An 18,385-nucleotide genomic window follows, 5' to 3' on the forward strand; every position below is an offset into this window, starting at 1 on the left:
TTTCTTTAAAATTCTGGGAGGTAGTTTCTTCTGAGACCAGAATACAGATAAAAGCAAGTGAGTGGCTCTGTTCTACTCACCAGTCATTCATATATATATATATATATATATATATTTTTTTTTTTTTTTTAATTTTTTCCCCCTTCTTCTCCCCCCAGTATTGGGTCTCTTCTGATTTGGTTAGCATATATTTTTCTGGGGTCTTAGTCTCCCTTTTAGCATTTTATTATCTCATTCATATATTCTTATCTGGATAAAATACAAGGCAGAAAAACTCACCACTAAAAAAAAAAGAACAAGAACAAGAGGCTACCAATGGCTAGGGACATGATCAATATGGACATTGGTAATATGTTAGAACTAGAGTTCAGAATGATGATTATCAAGGTACTAGCAGGGATCCAAAAAGGCATGTAAGATATTAGAGAATCCTTTTCTGGAGAAATAAAATCCCTTTCTGGAGAAATAAAAGAACTAAAATCTAACCAGGTTGAAATTTTAAAAAAGCTATTAATCAGGTGCAATAAAAAATGGAGGCTATTACTGTAGGATAAATAAGGCATAACAGAATATTAGCAATATATAAGACCAAATGACAGAGAATAAACAAGCTGAGCAAAAGAGAGAGAAAAACAATTAGTGGACCACGAGGGGAGAATTCGAGAGATGAGTGATACCATAAGACAAAACAGTATTAGAATAAATGGGATCCCAGATGAAGAAAGAGAGAGAGGGGCAGAAGGTATATTGGAGCAAATCATAGCAGAGAACTTCCCTAATATGGCAAAGGAAACAATCCAGGAGGTACAGAGAATCCCCCTCAAAATCAATAAGAATAAGTCCAGACCCTGTCATCTAACAACGAAACTTACAAGTCTTAGTGACAAAGAGAAAATCCTGAAAGCAGCTCAGGACAAGATAGCATACAATGTAGCATACAATGATAGAAATATTAGATTGGCCACAGATCTATCCACAGAGACCTGGCAGGCCAGAAAGGACTGGCATAATATATTCAGAACATTAAATGAGAAAAATATGCGGCCAAGAATACTATATCCAGCTAGGCTGTCACTGAAAATAGAAGGAGAGATAAAAAGCTTCCAGGACAAACAAAAATTAAAAGAATTTGCAAACACCAAACCAGCCCTATAGGAAATATTGAAAGGGGACCTCTAAGCAAAGAGAGAGCCTGAAAGTAATAGACCAGAAAGGAACAGAGACAAAATATAGTAACAGTCACCTTACAGGTAATACAATGGCACTAAATTCATATCTTTCAGTAGTTACCCTGAATGCAAATGGGCTAAATGCCCCCAATCAAAAGACACAGGGTATCAGAATGGATTGGAAAAAAAAAAAAAAAGAAAGAAAAACAAGACCCATCGATATGCTGTCTGCAAGAAACTCATTTTAGACCCAAAGACACCTCCAGATTTAAAGCGAGGGGGTGGGAAACAATTTACCATGCTAATGGACATCAAAAGAAAGCTGGGGTGGCAATCCTTATATCTAATAAATTAGATTTTTTTTTAAAGATTTTATTTATTTATTTGACAGAGAGAGATCACAAGTAGACGGAGAGGCAGGCAGAGAGAGAGAGAGAGGGAAGCAGGCTTCCTGCTGAGCAGAGAGCCCGATGTGGGACTCGATCCCAGGACCCTGAGATCATGACCTGAGCCGAAGGCAGTGGCTTAACCCACTGAGCCACCCAGGCGCCCCTAATAAATTAGATTTTAAGCCAAAGACTATAATAAGAGATGAGGAAGGACACTATATCACACTCAAAGGATCTGTCCAACAAGAAGATCTAACAATTTTAAATATCTATGCCCCTAACATGGGAGCAGCCAACTATATAAACCACTTAATAAAAAAATCAAAGAAACACATCAACCATAACACAAAAAAAGTATGAGACTTTAACACTCCCCTCACTGAAATGGACAGATCATCCAAGCAAAAGATCAACAAGGAAATAAAGGCCTTAAATGACACACTGGACCAGATGGACATCATGGATATATTCAGAACATTCCATCCCAAAGCAAAAGAATACACATTCTTCTCTAGTGCACATGGAACATTCTCCAGAATAGATCACATCCTGGGTCTCAAATCAGGTCTCAACTGGGACCAAAAGATTGGGATCATTCCTTGCATATTTTCAGACCACAATGCTCTGAAACTAGAACTCAACCACGAGAGGAAAGTTGGAAAGAACTCAAATACACGGAAACTAAAGAGCATCCTACTAAAGAATGAACGGCTCAACCAGGAAATTAAAGAAGAATTTTTAAAAATTCACGGAAACAAATAAAAATGAATACACAATTGTTCAAAATCTTTGGGACACAGCAAGTGTGGTCATGAGAGGAAAGTATATAGTGATACAAGCCTTTCTCAAGAACAAGAAAGGTCTCAAGTACACAACCTAACCCTACACCTAAAGTAGCTGGAGAAAGAACAGCAAAGGAAGCCTAAACCCAGCAGGAGAAGAGAAATAATAAAGATCAGAGCAGAAATCAATGAAATAGAAACCAAAAGAATAGTAGAACAAATCAATAAAACTAAGAGCTGGTTCTTTGAAAGAATTAATAAGATTGATAAACCCGTGGCCAGACTGATAAAAAAAAAAAAGAGAGAGAGAGAGAGAGCGAGAAATGACCCAAATTAATAAAATCATGAATGAAAGAGGAAAGATGACAACCAACACCAAAGAAACACAAACAATTATAAGAACATGTTATAAACAACTATACACCAGCAAATTTGACAATCTGGAAGAAATGGATGCATTCCTAAAGACATATAAACTACCAAAACTGAAGTAGGAAGAAATAGAAAACCTGAACAGACCCATAACCAGTAAGGAGACTGAGGCAGTCATCAAAAATCTCCCAACAAACAAGAGACCAGGGCCAGATAGCTTCCCAGGGGAATTCTGCCAAACATTTAAAGAAGAATTTATACCTATTCTCCTGAAACTGTTCCAAAAAATAAAAAAGGATGGAAAACTCCAAACTCATTTTATGAGGCCAGCATTACCTTGATCCCAAAACCAGACAAAGATACCATCAAAAAAGAGAATTACAGACCAATATCCTTGGTGAATACAGATGCAAAAATTCTCATCAAATACTACCCAATAGGATCCAACAGTTACATTAAAAGGATTATACACCACGACCAAATGGGATTTATTCCTGGGCTTCAAGTTTGGTTCAACATCTGCAAATCAATCAATGTGATACAACACATTAATAAAAGAAAGAACAAGAACCCTATGATACTCTCAATAGATGCTGAAAAAGCATTTGACAAAGTACAGCATCCTTTCTTGATCAAAACTCTTCAAAGTGTAGGGATAGAGGGTACATACCTCAATATCACCAAAGCCATTTATGAAAATCCACAGTGAATATCATTCTCAATGAAGAAAAATAGAGCTTTTCCCCTAAGGTCAAGAAGAAAGCAGGGCTGTCCACTATCACCACTGCTGTTCAACATAGTACTAGAAGTCCTAGTCTCAGCAATCAGACAACAAAGAGAAATAAAATACATCTGGATCGGCAAAGAAGAGGTTAAACTCTCACTTTCTGAAGATGATATATTACTTGACATGGAAAATCCAAAAGACTCCACTCCAAATCTGCTAGAACTTGTACAGGAATTCAGTCAAGTGTCAGGATACAAAATCAATGCACAGAAATTAGTTGCATCTCTATACACCAACAGCAAGACAGAAGAAAGAGAAATTAAGGAGTTGATTCCATTTACAACTGCCCCCGAAACCATAAGATACTTAGGGGTAAACCTAACCAAAGAGGCAAAGAATCTGTACTCAGAAAACTATAAAGTACTCATGAAAGAAATTGAGGAACACACAAAGAAATGGAAAAATGTTCCATGCTCCTGGATTGGAAGAACAAATATTGTGAAAATGTCTATGCTACCTAAAGCAATCTATACATTTAATGTAATCCTTATCAAAATACCAGCAATTTTTTCAAAGAAATGGAACAAATAATCCTAAAATTTATATGGAACCAGAAAAGGCCCCGAATAGCCAGAAGAATGTTGAAAAAGAGAGCCAAAGTTGGTGGCCTCACAATTCCAGACTTCAAGCTTTATTACAAAGCTGTAATCACCAAGACAGTATGGTACTGGCAGAGAAACAGACACATAGATCAATGGAACAGAATAGAGAGCCCAGAAATAGACCCTCAATCCTATGATCACCTAATCTTTGACAAAGCAGGAAAGAATGTCTAATGGAAAAAAGACGGTCTCTTCAACAAATGGTTGGGAAAATTGGACAGCCACATGCAGAAGAATGAAACTGGACCATTTCCCTTACACCACACACAAGAATAGACTCAAAATGGATGAAAGACCTCGATGTGAGAATGGAATCCATCAAAATCCTTGAAGATAACACAGCCAGCAACCTCTTCAACCTCAGCCGCAGCAACTTCTTCCTAGAAACATGGCCAAAAGCAAGGGAAGCAAGGGCAAAAATGAACTACGGGACTTCATCAAGACTAAAAGCTTTTGCACAGTGAAGGAAACAGTCAGCAAAACCAAAAGACAACTGAGAGAATGGGAGAAGATATTCGCAAAAGACATATCAGATAAAGGGCAAGTACCTAAAATCAATAAAGAACTTATCAAACTCAACACCCAAAGAACAAATAATCCAATCAGGAAATGGGCAGAAGACATGAACAGACATTTCTGCAAAGAAGATATCCAGATGGCCAGCAGACACGTGAAAAAGTACTCCACATCACTCACCATCAGGGAAATACAAATCAAAACTACAATGAGATTCCACCTCACACCAGTCAGAATGGCTAAAATTAACAAGTCAGGAAATGACAGGTGTTGGCAAGGATGTGGAGAAAGGGGAACCCTCCTACGCTGTTGGTGGGAATGCAAGCTGGTGCAGCTACTCTGAAAATAGCATAGAAGTTCCTCAAAAAGTTGAAAATAGAGCTACCCTACAACCCCCCAATCACACCACTGGTTATTTACTGTAAAAATACAAATGTAGTGATCTAAAGGGGCACGTGCGCCCGAATGTTTATAGCAGCGAAGTCCACAATAGCCAAACTATGGAAAGAACCTAGATGTCCGTCAACAGATGAATGGATAAAGAATAAGTGGTATATATATACAGTGGAATACTATGCAACCATAAAAAAATGAAATCTTGTCATTTGCAATGACATGGATGGAACTAGAGGGTATTATGTTGAGTGAAATAAGTCAATCAGAGAAAGACAATTATCATATGATCTCACTGATATGAGGAATTTGAGAGGCAGTGCACAGGTTGTACGGGTAGGGAAGGAAAAAATGAAACAAGATGGGATTGAGAGGGAGACAAACCATAAGAGACTCTTAATCTCACAAAACAAACTGAGGGTTGCTGGGGGGTAGGGATAGTGTGGTTTGGTTATGGACATATGGAGTAGGGATAGTGTGGTTGGGTTATGTGCTATGGTGAGTGCTGTGAAATGTATAAGCCTGATGATTCACAGACTTGTACCCCTGGGGCAAATAATACATTGTATATTAATAAAAATAATTTTAAAAAATTAAAATTCACTTCATTTTTAATGAATACAATTTAATGAATAAAATTCATTTCATTTTTAATATCTTGTCAAGGACAAAGAAATGTGTGAGACAAACATTCTGAGTCCATTCCTAGCATCCTGTTTTATCTTGGAGCTCAAAAAAGCTGCCAGTCATGAATGTAGTAGATAGTTCACATGATTTTTACTTAAAATTAAATAGTTTACTGTTATGATTATAAGGAAACTCTACAAAGGTTCTTGCATCATTTGGCATACCCTTTCATCACTCTTGGCAATATTACGCGACCCCTGGCTCAGGACTATGTACCAAGTAGAAAAGTGTTCCTTAGTACTTACAGCAGGTCATAAAAATCTCTCCGTTGGCTCTATATCCATAATATTATCAATAAATGGGTCAAGTCCCTATTTTTGTCCCATCACCACATGGAGACAATAGCATGTTTGCCTTGAAAAGGTCTGAGCTATCTTACTACATGGTAAGATGAAATGGGTGTTTAGAACATACCTGAACAAATTTATTCATCAAAAAGCATTAGTCTTTCTTTTAGGCACAACTCATTTAGTAGGAATAACTTAGTAGTTAAATTCATGAAAAGCATCCTTACCTGAGAGGTGGAGAGTGTTTGTACTATTCAAAAAACTGAAAATATATTCTGTAAAATAGTCTGGGGAAGGCAAGTTTCTTTGCCCCAGACAAACACCTTGGAGGGACAGAGCGATGATTGTTGCTGCTAACTGAGGAAGTGTATTTTCATCAGCACCATCACTGCTCAATATTCCAGATTTTTCCTGCAGCATTTTGGTTTCCATACACTGAAATCAGATACATAGTAAAAAGAAAAGTTTGAACCTCTGAAGTTACTTTAACTAAAATATCTCTAGGATTTCCCCAAAAGACAAGAAATAGTTCTTTACCTTACAGAGGTCTGAACTGTTTGTAGGAACATGACTACCCTCATTCTCTAGTCTCAGGATTCTGATTGGAAAATTCTTGTTTCTTTTATTCACCCTGACACTGGATTTTCTAACTCCCATCCTACTGGTCCTTATTTACTTAACCTTTCTCATTATTCCTTCAGAGATGGCTTTTCTCCAAGAAGATCCCTTATTCTTACTGTTCACACCCTTCCAGTTGGAGAATTGTTTCTCTCCAGCTTCAAGTAGAGCCTGCAGTGTAATGACTTTCAAATATATATTCCTGACCATGACTTCATGCTGGCTCTGTTGCATTGTGTCATCATAGGAAACTTCTCTTTTCGCCCTTGCCTTTAGTTTCAAGTTCAATGTGTGGTAAGTGCAAATCAAAGTTAGCACAGTATGTGTTTTTGAACTTCCATTGAACCTAGGATCTTTTCCATGTGTACATCAATTTTCTTCAATGAAATTATGAGTCTCTGAAAGGCGAGACTCTTGCCTTGCATTCCACTAGAATACCCATTCACTCATTTAAACATTTATCGAGTGCCTATTATGTACCAGACACTACACTAAGTCCATTACATTATTCTCTCTTTTCATTCTCCCAGAGCTCTGTGCAGTGGATACTCTTTACACAGATCACTGGGCTGATAAGTGAGTCCCAGTGTATACTCAGATAGGACTCCGTAGCCTAAGTTCTTAAATACTCTTCCTCTTAAATGTAGAAATAAATGGAAACACAGGATGGTGATGGGACTTTCAAATCATTAAAGTGAGTTCCACAGCATAGTGCTTGGGATAGACAGGTAAGGCTTTATTTAATATTATCTCTGTTATTTGTAACTGGGTGACCTTGGGCAAAATGATTAACTTTGCCAACCTTCATACTCTTTATTGGTTAAAAAAAGGACAATGCTGTCCACCACAAAAGTTATTAAGATTAGATGAGCTAACACATGAAAAATTCTTAATATAGTAGTTGGTACATAGGACACAGTCAGCTAGTCTTCGCTACTATTATTGTGGGACCCAGTGTCTAGCTGTGCATCGGATAGACAGTAAACTGAAGAAGGTGACAAGAATCTTATACTCAGTGCTATGAAAAGTTTTCCCCTAAAGGCTCCAGGGAAGCCATTAATATTATAAACAAAAGAATAGTACAATAAGGTATGTTATAGAAATGTCACTCTGGTGGCAAAGTAGTGAATAAATTGCCAGGGCTGGAATTTAAGAGCAGGAGTATAGTTAAGAAGTTATTGATTAACCCAAGGTATTTCTTGACCTCAGATGGTAGCACTAGAGCTAGAAAAATGGATGTATTTGAGGAATATTACAAAGGATTTGGAAGAAAATGTGATGGAGTCCGAAGAGTTAAAACTGGCTCGGGTTTCTGGGTTTGTCAAATGAAGGACGGTAATACTATCCACTATTCCCTCATCGAAGAGTCAGGGCTAGTGGAGAAGTCTGTACAGATCCTTGTTTATTCATCATGGAAACAGCCATCAGTAGAAAGAACAGAGAGAGGTGGGAGCAAGAGATTGAGTCAAGGAGATCAACTGTAGTTGGACAAAAGAGAATGAAGGACTGGAGGGATATTAACGTTCTGGGCCACTAGGGAGGGTGGCTACATTAGGGTCCTCCAGTGCAGAGCTGTTTGTTGATGAGCTGGTGAAGGCCCACCTAGAGCACTTGTTAGTGGCTTCACCTATGGAGGCCCAATCCTGTGTAGATCAAGACCTACCTGTAGGTAGTGGTGGGCCTGGTCTACCAGCACCTTCTGTGACTTCACTCTCTCTAGTTGGAGACAGTGGCATCCTCCAGTGAGAGGCCAACTGGCCTTCTGTAAAAGTCTGGGTTGACTTGACTAAGGATTCCTAAAGGAATTCCAGCCCAAGTGAATGGGTTAAAGGATGACATTGCCATCCTCCAGGAGACAAAAGCTCTAAGGTCTAACAACTCAACAAGAGCTCTTAATTCTTGACTGAAGAGATGGAGAAAGTAGGCCTACACATAATATTGAATTATTTTATTCTGCTCTAGGAATGTTTAATCTCACATACACTTGGAAGCCCAGGAATTTGCAATATGTGTTGGATAACCAGAAATCTACGTTGAACATATACACACCATCTGCTTTTAAGTGCTGGGTTTTCATTCCCACTTTATCTGCATCAAAAGGCAGTAACAGATGGGATGACTAAAATCCTAGTGGCTAATTTGAACCAATCTTGTATCATATAGATGTTAAACCGAAGAAATTATATGTGGGCCTATTTCCTTATTTAAGCAGAAACTGGATTTCCAGAAAGGAACCCATTTTCTCAATTGGAAGTGGAAACAAAAATATGGCCCTATTTTGAGATTCATGAGATGAGAGTTACCAGAGTGATGCCCACACAGTCTTTAAGAAGCAGTCTTTCCATCTGTGTGCCAATCACACGAGAAATTAAACATTTTTACGACAAACTGGAGGATATGTTTGCTGGTCATTAGGCCACAACATGATTGCACAGAAACCTCTGGGCTCCCAGGAGCCAGAATTGAGGTCCAAATTCAAGTATACCTACATATGTCCCTGTAGACTGAATGACTGTGTCCCCCTCATTCAAATTCATATGTTGAAATCCTACCACCTACTGTGACGGTACTATGAGGTGGGGCCTTTGGGAGTTGACTGGGTCATGAGGGTGAAGCCATCATGAACGGGATTAGTGCCCTTATAAGAGAGACCCCAGAGGGCTTCTCTACTCCTTCCACCATATGAGGAAATGGTATCTTTTGAACCAGGATGGGGACTCTCGCCGGACTCCAGAACTGTGAGAAATAAATTTCTATTGTGTAGAAGCTCCCCATTATATTTTTGTTACAGCAGCTCAAAGACACATGTCAATGAAAAATTCAAGAGGAAAAAAAAAATGATTCACAACTCTCTTCAAACTGCACAGGTGGTTGCACAATTCTTTAAGAAAATGTGGCTTAAATTCTTTTTACTTTTTTAAATATTCAGAGCACTTTATCCACTCAGACTTCCCACTGCAAAGCTGATAAAGGTGATTTAAAGGGCCACCTTTTGCTGGAACAGTAATGAAGGCCAGAAGGGACCAAGAGCCTGGTTCCTCACCGTGGGAGCCCTGAGAGAAGAAAACCACTTCCGGAGACCCCTGGAACAGAAGCAGCAGGAATCAAAAGCTGCAGAAGAGATAATGGTCTGGGCTGACGGTCATGAATAATGCTTTTTGCAAGCTGTTTCTCCGGTGAAGTAACTAATGATAAATTCCTCTCCCTCAAATGGTTCCGCCTTCTTTTTCCCTGGCCAGAAGGCAAGGCAAATAGGCACGGTGCCCTCCCTGACGTGGGTCAGTCCTTGGAGACTGATCAGGAGCTGTGAATCACTCACTTTCATGTTCAGGAGAAGAGGCTGCCCCGTCACCTGGCTTTCCTGCCCACCCACCGACCCACCCACCCACCTTCTGGCTAGAACTCATTTTACAATCATTAGTCATCCCATCTCCCCCTTTTATGCTCAGAATTTTAAATGACATCACTTAACATCCCATAACTAAAAGCAACAAAGCCCTCTCTTAAGAGTCCTTGACTGTCCTAGGGATAAAAAAGTGACAGGAAATAAGGCTCAGGGACTGTATCTCAGGAGCAAAGCCAGCTGGCGCCTTGTCCCTTCTTACCTGGCTTTGAGAAGTGTCAAAGTACTGCCTGGTGAATGCCAAGATATCTTCTGTCTCGTTCTGTGAAAGGAAATAGGAGTCTTCGTCCTGCCTGAGGCTGAGGAGGCTGTGTAGGTAAAATTTATACTCTCGATTACTCATGTTGAGCTTGGAAGAACAGATCTCTTCCTGATGAATAATGTAATAGAGGAGGAGAAGGGAAACTCTCTGGACCACTTCCTCTCGGAGCTGCTCCTCAAAATCTCCCCCAGCTATTAGTAACAGGGCATCTGGTTCAAAGCACTGTTTCAAAAACACAAAATAAAACACAAGTAGAAACAAAGCTTAGTGAATAGTCCTAGAACACTAACGACCACCCCTTATTATTTTATGAACAGTAAGGAAAGGCGGGCAGCCCCAATAGTCAGCTTCAAATAAAATAATCCAGGTTGGACTTTCATACATCAGGGATGCCCTCTTGGGGAGCCCTTACTCACGGAGAGGAGTTCTTCTATCTCCAGTTCTCCATATGTTGCCTGGAGTAAAAGCAGTTGACTCTTTGGCTTTTAAAGGAATGTCCCCATTGCACTTAGAATGAAATCCATGCTCTACACAACTTTCTCATCGGTCTGGCTCTTGCCTACCTCCCAGCCTTCCCTTCCCTTAACCTCTTCCCACCTCTCGTTAACGTTCTGCCCCCGTGATTTTCCATCAGTCCCACCAAGCTCCTTCCCACCACGCATCAGGTCTTCTTCCCCCTCATTTCTCAGATCTAGCTTAAAATGACACCCCCTCGGGGATGCTTTCCTGAACACCCTCTCTAGAATAGGAAATCCCAAACCCTGCCTCATGTTCTCCAGTGTGGCGCTGTTCCATGGAAACAGGACCCAAGCCACAGAGGTGAGCCACATGTCACTTTAAATTTTCTAGTAGCCACATTTTAGAAAGCGAAATTAACCTTAATAACGTATCTAATACTCTCCCTTTTTGAAACATACATGCAAAGTAAGATTGCTTCGACATGTCATCCAAATTTTTAAAAATTATTCATGAGCTATTTGACATTCTTTTCGTCGGATTAAGTCTTCAAAATCTGGTGTGCACTTTATACCTCCCAGCAGGTCTCAATTCAGAGGAACCACGTATATCAAATGCCCAGCAGTCACGTGGGGCTAGTGGCAACCTTAGTATAGAACAGGTTTATTTTCTTTGTGGCCCTAGTATTCTAAAATTGCTTTCTCTCCACATTTATTTTCTCTCTTCCCCCGAGAACAAGTGGTCCATTGGGCCAAGTTTTGTCTGTGTGCAGTTCGATCCTCAGCATCAAGCACAATGCCTGGCTCTTAGGAGGTGTGAAAAGCAATGACGAACACCATCTGCCTTGCCTTTACCCTACCTAAGAAAATTGCCTAAAAATACTTCCATGATGATTTCTTTGTTTCACACACACAGCCCGACGCCCGGCTCAGCTCATCTGGGACGTTTACACGGCAGAAGGTGTTTTGGGTAATGGGATGGGACGATGAGGAAAAAAAAGATACACACAGAGTTGTGGAAGGGAAACTCTCCTGACAAGACAGGAGCTGCCTTACTTCAAAGATGGTGAGGCACTCCTAAGAATTCTCCTAGGAGGGGGCACCTGGGTGGCTCAGTGGGTTAAAGCCTCTGCCTTCGGCTCAGGTCATGATCTCAGGGTCCTGGGATCGAGCCCCGCATCGGGCTCTCCGCTCAGCCGGAAGCCTGCTTCCCCCCATCTCTCTGCCTGCCTCTCTGCCTACTTGTGACCTCTCTCTGTCAAATAAATAAAATCTTGGAAAAAAAAAAAAAAAAGAATTCTCCTAGGATACCAGAAGCAGCCCATGGCATAGCCTTAGCCTCAGAGTCAAAGCATGAAGGGATGCCTGTCCTGAGCCCCAGAGGGATTTTTTTGTTTCCCCCACAGAAGGACAGTTTACTAGAATATCTTTTAATTTACTCTCTGAGGTGGAAGCTTCAGGCGTCCTAATTCCACGTGTGCTGGGTGTCCCACCGGGGAGCATCTGGGACATACCGTCTGAGTCAGGAAGAAACATGTCGTCTGTCTCTAAAGCAAAGCATTTGTCACATTCTTCACGAGCCATACAGATTCCGTTCTCGCCCCAGCTCAGCTACCCCAGGATAAGAACTCAGCAAACAGGCTTCCCAACAAGACCAACTCGATGTGGCTATAAAGCTTCACCACGGAAACCAACCCAGCCCTTTTCTGTTTCTTGATTAGCCCACAAGAAAAGTTCATGGGTTGGTAGCTGTTGGCAGAGCTGACACCTTAACACTTAGGGAGGTGAATCAGTTGAAACAAAAGTGTAATCAAGCCATGTGTCCAGGACACTGCTAAGCACCTTAGGTATTCAAGCATTCCCCAGTACATATATCTAACTGGTGGGATGTCTGGGTGGCTCAGTCAGTTAAGCATTGCCTTTGGCTCAGGTCATGATCCCATGGTCCTGGAACTGAGCCCCATATCAGGCTACCTGCTAAGTGGGGTGTCTATTTCTCCCCCTGCCCGCTGCTCCCCCTGCTTGTGCTCTGTGTCTGTCAAATAAATAAAGTCTTGGGAAAAAACCCTAAATCTAATTGGTTCTGGAAAAAAAAAATGTGGGTGGCTCAGTGGGTTAAGCCTCTGCCTTCGGCTCTGGTCATGATCTCAGGGTCCTGGGATGGAGCCCTGCATCGGGCTCTCTGCTCAGCAGGGAGCCTGCTTCTCTCCCCCTCTGCTTACCTCTCTGCCTACTTGTGATCTCTGTGTGTGTCAAATAAATAAATAAAATCTAAAAACAAAACAAAAAAAAAAAAGAAAAAAACGAAGAGGAGGGATGTGGCCTGGGGCAGCAGAGATTAGGACGAGATATGGTTTGTGAAAAGCATAGAATGGGGAAGGTAAATTGATTTCTGACTGAAAATGTTTAAATAGTAGTGGAACATCTCATTCTGTCTGATGAGAGATTTCCTTCATCTCAAATGAACAGAAGTTCCCTAACCTTGCTTTATTTAATTTTCTGACGCCTGCTTGAATAAAGCTCAGTGGGGAATCCAGTGACCGTGGACTGACAACATTTTGCCTTTTTAGGATATTGGACTTTTAAGAAGTTACCTGTATATGGAGCGCAGCGGCTTGAGGAAAGACTACTCTTGGGAACATCATGAGATCTAACAGACACTGACAGGACAGAAAGCTCTATGGGATGCGTGGGGGACTGGACTTTCTAATTCATCATCACTAGATATGTTGTTCCAGCTTTTAGCAGTGGCTGGGTTGTGTTTGGGAAATGATGTCTAGTAAAATTTTGCAAATACTTCCACCTCATAGGCAACAAGATCCGTCTAAGGAGCTAACTCGGGTGAAGTGATTCTTTGTTAAAGAAGAATGGACTCATTCAGGAATAATCCGTCGATTTTCCCTTTGATTTCTTGTCAGGTGGAGGCAATCAGGTTTCAAAGGGAAAACAAACAGATTCTGGATTCCTATAGTCAAATCAGATCACCTTCCCCAGCCGCCTCATTTAGTTTTGTTCGTTGCTGATGCTAGGAAAGCCTCGTGACAAAAACAATAGGAAATCTTTCTTCTGCATTAACAGGGCAGTTGTCATACTTGCAGATAAACTTAAAAGATTTTAGATCCAAAGGTGTTTAAGTTTGATTATTGTTATGGATAAATCCACTGGCCTTTTTCAAGTTCTGAGATTTTTATAAGGTCTCTTTTTGGGGGGGGTCTTATAATGGACTCTAAGAGGAAAATTATATTTCTTATTTTTCCTGCCAAACCAAGAGTTGGAAGAATGTTGGCTGATGGCAGGTACTGGCTTTTTGTGGGTCTATACCAGATTCTGTGATATTTCTGACTGACAGAGATAAATCTTCCTGAGATAAGAAAAACCTGTTAGATCAACAAGATAGAGTTTGAGCTATTCCCTGTTTATCCTGGGACAGAAATGACAAATGGGGGAGGGAGCACTGAATTAAATGCAGGACCTTAAACCTGTGGTTCTCTACCTTGAAGGTGTCTGATAATCTTCTAGAGATCTTGGATAAAACCCCCAAGCCCCTGGGACGGAGGGCGGGGAAGTCTGGGGACAGGGCAGGAGAGGGATGCTGAGGATTATCTCATTTCTCACCAGCACCATTCCAGGGTCCCTGGAAAAGGAGGATGGACATGTCCATGATGTATAGGAAATGTGAGGGGACAGAGAGAGCTTGAGCTGTTGTGCCCCAGCTCATGGCCATGTGGTCCTCACACACAGCTCCCTGAGGAGAGAACCAGCACTGGGGTCTTACAGATGAGGGAGCTGAGGTTCAACATGTCCTAACAACTAGAAGGTACCAGAACAAGGATTTGGGCCCAGTGCTGGCTAACCCCAGGCACTGGGTTCTTATCCCTTCACCATGTCTGGAATCCATGTAGGGTCATGGTTCCCACCATAACTGAAGTGGAATTTATTCACTTAGAGTTACTTAATCCCTCATTAAATTCATTAAAACTCCATTCTAACCTTCTCATTAAAAAAAAGTTAAAAAGGCCATGATCAGGCAAGACTATCCATTTTCAAAGGCTAAAGCTTGAATGGATTTATTTTTAAATGCACAGTGTTTTCAGATACTGCAGATTCATTCACACACACACACACACACACACACACACACACACACTCATTCACTCAGTTTTTACCTAAGCATGAAATAAATTTGGGTACATTTTTTTTTCTGCTCACAAATTTAAGACACCTACTTCCTTCTTTTTTTCCCAAACATTTAAGGATATGAACTTAACCCCTTGCCGTCTCTTTACCACAGAATTTCCTTCTTAAGATTTACCACAGAATTTCTAATACAAATGCTGCCTCTAAATAGACAAAGTCTCTAAAAAGACATAAGAGATTCAAGAACGAGCTGAAACCCTGTGGTTTGTGCCAAAATGTGATTGTTTGTCAAACCAACAGGACACTGTTTCTCTCTGGCTTTTTTATGAATGACAAGGAGAGATTTCATGGGATCCTCACTTATGCGGAGCTCAGGTGAAGTGTAGCTCTCTGAGCAGGTTAAGTGGAAATTCGCCCTTTTTTTCTTTTTTTTTTTCCTTTCTTTTTTGTCTTTTCTTTCTTTCTTTTTTCCTTTTCTTTTCTTTCTTTCTTTTCTTTTTTTTCTTTTTTTTTTTTTTTACCTCAGTCTTTTCCACAGAGAAAGAGCTGCAGCAAGAGGGCTATTCAAGACAAGGGTTTTACTTCCTAGGAAAGGAAATAGCTCAAACAGAAGCTAAATTGGTCAAATGCTTGGTAATGTCACAGAAAACAAAAAGTGCAAAACAATTTCTCAGCCCCTCAAAAAAACCAGGAGAACAATTTTGCGTGTTTACATTCGTCCTAGCTAGACTAATATTCAACCAGCCTTAATAAGGCACTTTATGTCATTAGAGGAGAACATTTCCCTGAAGCAAATTCTCAGAGGACATTAATAAGATATGACTCCGAGTTATTTCCATGGGGAAGTCTTATGTTGCTATATATATAAATTAATGTCATTACAGATGAGTTGCCTATTTTAACACATGTTTTCTCTGGGAGCCTTTGGGAATTTCACTAATTATCAAATTATTTATTGTTTGCACAGAGCAGAGAAAAAATTCTATTAGTAAGACCCTTCTGTCATGAAAAAGAAAGAAAGAAAGAAAAACAAACACATATACAAACACACAAAACAAAAAACAAAACACTTGGCCAGGAAATGTTTCCCCTAGAATGAAGCATGATTGAGAAAGTCTGCCAAATTTTGTTCTTTTTTCTCTCTCTCTCTCTTTTTTATTTTTTTAATTTTTTTTGGCTGGAGGCAGTTATTTGCTTATTTATTTATTTATTTCTAGGTTCATTCTGGGGGAAAAAAATCTCGTCGATCAGGAAGGGGATGGTGAATGGTGTTTTTGTTTGTCTTGTTTGTCTTTGTTTGTCTTGTTTGCTATCCTCTGACAATATGGGCTCTTAACTCTGTGGGTCCCCCCTCCTTGATGGAGACTTTCTGGTTTTATGTTAAATGCTGACTTTACATTAAGGTGGATTTTACATGAAAGCAGCCTGCGGAGGATTTTTTAAAAAATTCCATTCCAGGCAAGTTAAATCTCTTCCATGGAGAGAGGAAGAAGCCCCAGCATGGTGTTTGGGGAAGGCTGCCCAGACAACGCTGAGGAGCGGACAGGGTTTGAGGGCCGCGGGGCAGACCAGGGGAAGGCTGGGAGCCCAGCCCCGCAAGCCACAGGCTTCATTTTAGCTCCATCTACAGCACTTCTCTTCCCCAGGTTAGATGTGTGTTTAAAAAAAAAAAAAAATTACTTATTTTAGAGAGAGAGAGACAGAAGGAGCAGAAGGGGCAGAGGAAGAAGGAATCTCCAGCAAACTCCGCACCTCAGTGCCAAGCCTGACATGGGGCTCGATCCCATGACACTGAGATCAAGACCTGAGCTGAAACCAAGAAACCGAGACTCAACCAACTGCCTCACGCGGGCGCCAGTCAGATGTGTCCTTTTTGAGAGGATGATTATCCAATTCATGAGCGACCCACCATGCAACATTCTAGAAAACACCAATCAACACCCAGGATAAAGTACTTCAAAAATTCAACCTTAGAAAAATATCTTATCACTATCATCCTGCTCCCCCAAACGAAGATCATCTAACCAGTGAAGCACAAGTTCTCCACAACCACAAAAAATAAAATAAAATAAAATAAAATAAAATAAAATAAAACAGTAAATCAGAAAGAAGAGATAACTAAAAGCTCACACTTGCAGCTAAATACCTCTCCATGAGCTGGAGGGTTGCAGAAAGGCTTCCAGAAACTTTACCGTTTTAATAAACGAAAATTCCCCCTGTTTTGAATTGCCGTATGGAGGATGCTGAGTGAGTGGCTCGCAGTACCCTAGCTGCGGGCGTTATGACACCGCAAGGCGCCGCCCCCCCTGGGTACCGCGTCCTGATTTTCCTTTAGCGAAGTAAAGGGCTGGAGAAGTCATTGGAACACACCCCAGTACCTGATCCCATATCCTATTGCACTAACCAGACTGCAAGCTCCTTGCGTTCCATTTCTCCTCCGCGGGCAGCCAGTTTTCTCCAGCAAGGTTTTGACGAGGCTTCTCGAATGGTTCAGGGGTAGAGGGTCATCAGCAGACAGAGCTCGTAGTACTTCCGTCAGGTGGTCGGGACTCCAGGGGCCACCGCTGTCCTGCGTGGAGGGTCTTTCCGTCTCAGTAGAGGGAACAAGGCCGAGGAAAAGGAACACCGGCACCCCCAATATTGGAAGCTTTGTCCAGAAGCACATTTCCACCCTTCCTTTACCTGGAGACCCTGTGTGATGGAGTCGGGTGGCTTGCTGTCGGTGTAAACTTGCAATGGGAGGAACTTTTGTGGTAAAGGGAAAAAATAAAGGCTTTAATTATTCCTCCTGCGACGTGTTTGAAAGGATTCATTAATGGGGTGGCTAAGCTGATTTGCAATGGTCAGCCGGTTCTGAACGGCAGCGGGGGACAAGGGTATGTGTGTGTGTGTGTGGGGGGGGGGGTGTCTGTAGGTCATTTATAACTGCAAACAGCAGGCAGTGCTCAGGGCTGTGGACTTAGTTCAAACTGTAGAACAGCCAAGAAGTTTGTGCGATTGCCTCGCTCTAAACTCAACAGAGGAACTGAATTAGGAAGAAGTTTCTCTCTTCACCCTGTAGGTGGTACTAGTCCTAGGACCCAGACAGGAAATACGCTGTTTTTTTCCCATCCTAGAGTAGAACTCTCATGGCTGGGTGGTCCTCATTGCTCAAGTAAGTAAATAAAAAATGAACAGAAGATACATTTCCATAAATTACCGTATCACATGGAATGGGAAGGTTTTTGTTAAGGAAGGATACTAGAAGCAAATAGTCACTGTTCATTTTTCATTTTTTAGACCCTAGTCATTTTTAAGGTTTTAGTTTATTAAAAGTACCAACTAGCAGAAAAAGCCCAGGGTTTCAAGACCTCAAGAGCCGTCATAAATCCACAAACTCAATGGTCACTAAAGGCATGAGGGACAACTTGAGAGCCAATTAGCTTTCTGCAAAAAAAAAAAAAAAAATCAATAAATAATAAAATAAAAATATAATAATAATAATCCCTTCACCCGATTGCCTAAGGAATGCAAAATGTTAACAGCA

At 40.9% G+C, this 18,385-nt stretch overlaps 1 protein-coding gene across 4 annotated transcripts in view; it reads right to left on the minus strand.

Moving 5' to 3' along the window:
- The window catches only part of SLC39A12 (solute carrier family 39 member 12), a 77,821-nt gene extending 60,119 nt beyond the window's left edge, over positions 1–17,702 (minus strand). For 3 of the 4 annotated variants that reach the window (XM_047743554.1, XM_047743553.1, XM_047743552.1), the window contains exons 1-3: positions 17,264–17,702; positions 10,208–10,489; positions 6,212–6,419 (exon numbers count right to left, since the gene is read on the minus strand). In XM_047743554.1, coding sequence (XP_047599510.1) covers positions 6,212–6,419; positions 10,208–10,489; positions 17,264–17,524 — 751 coding nt within the window. In that variant the 5' untranslated portion in view covers positions 17,525–17,702. The remainder of the gene's footprint in view (positions 1–6,211; positions 6,420–10,207; positions 10,490–17,263) is intronic. The other variant, XM_047743555.1, reaches the window with a different exon arrangement.
- Positions 17,703–18,385: the final 683 nt, after the last annotated feature.

The sequence above is a fragment of the Lutra lutra genome, chromosome 8 (assembly GCF_902655055.1).
Source record: "Lutra lutra chromosome 8, mLutLut1.2, whole genome shotgun sequence".
Classification (NCBI taxonomy): Eukaryota; Metazoa; Chordata; class Mammalia; order Carnivora; family Mustelidae; genus Lutra; species Lutra lutra.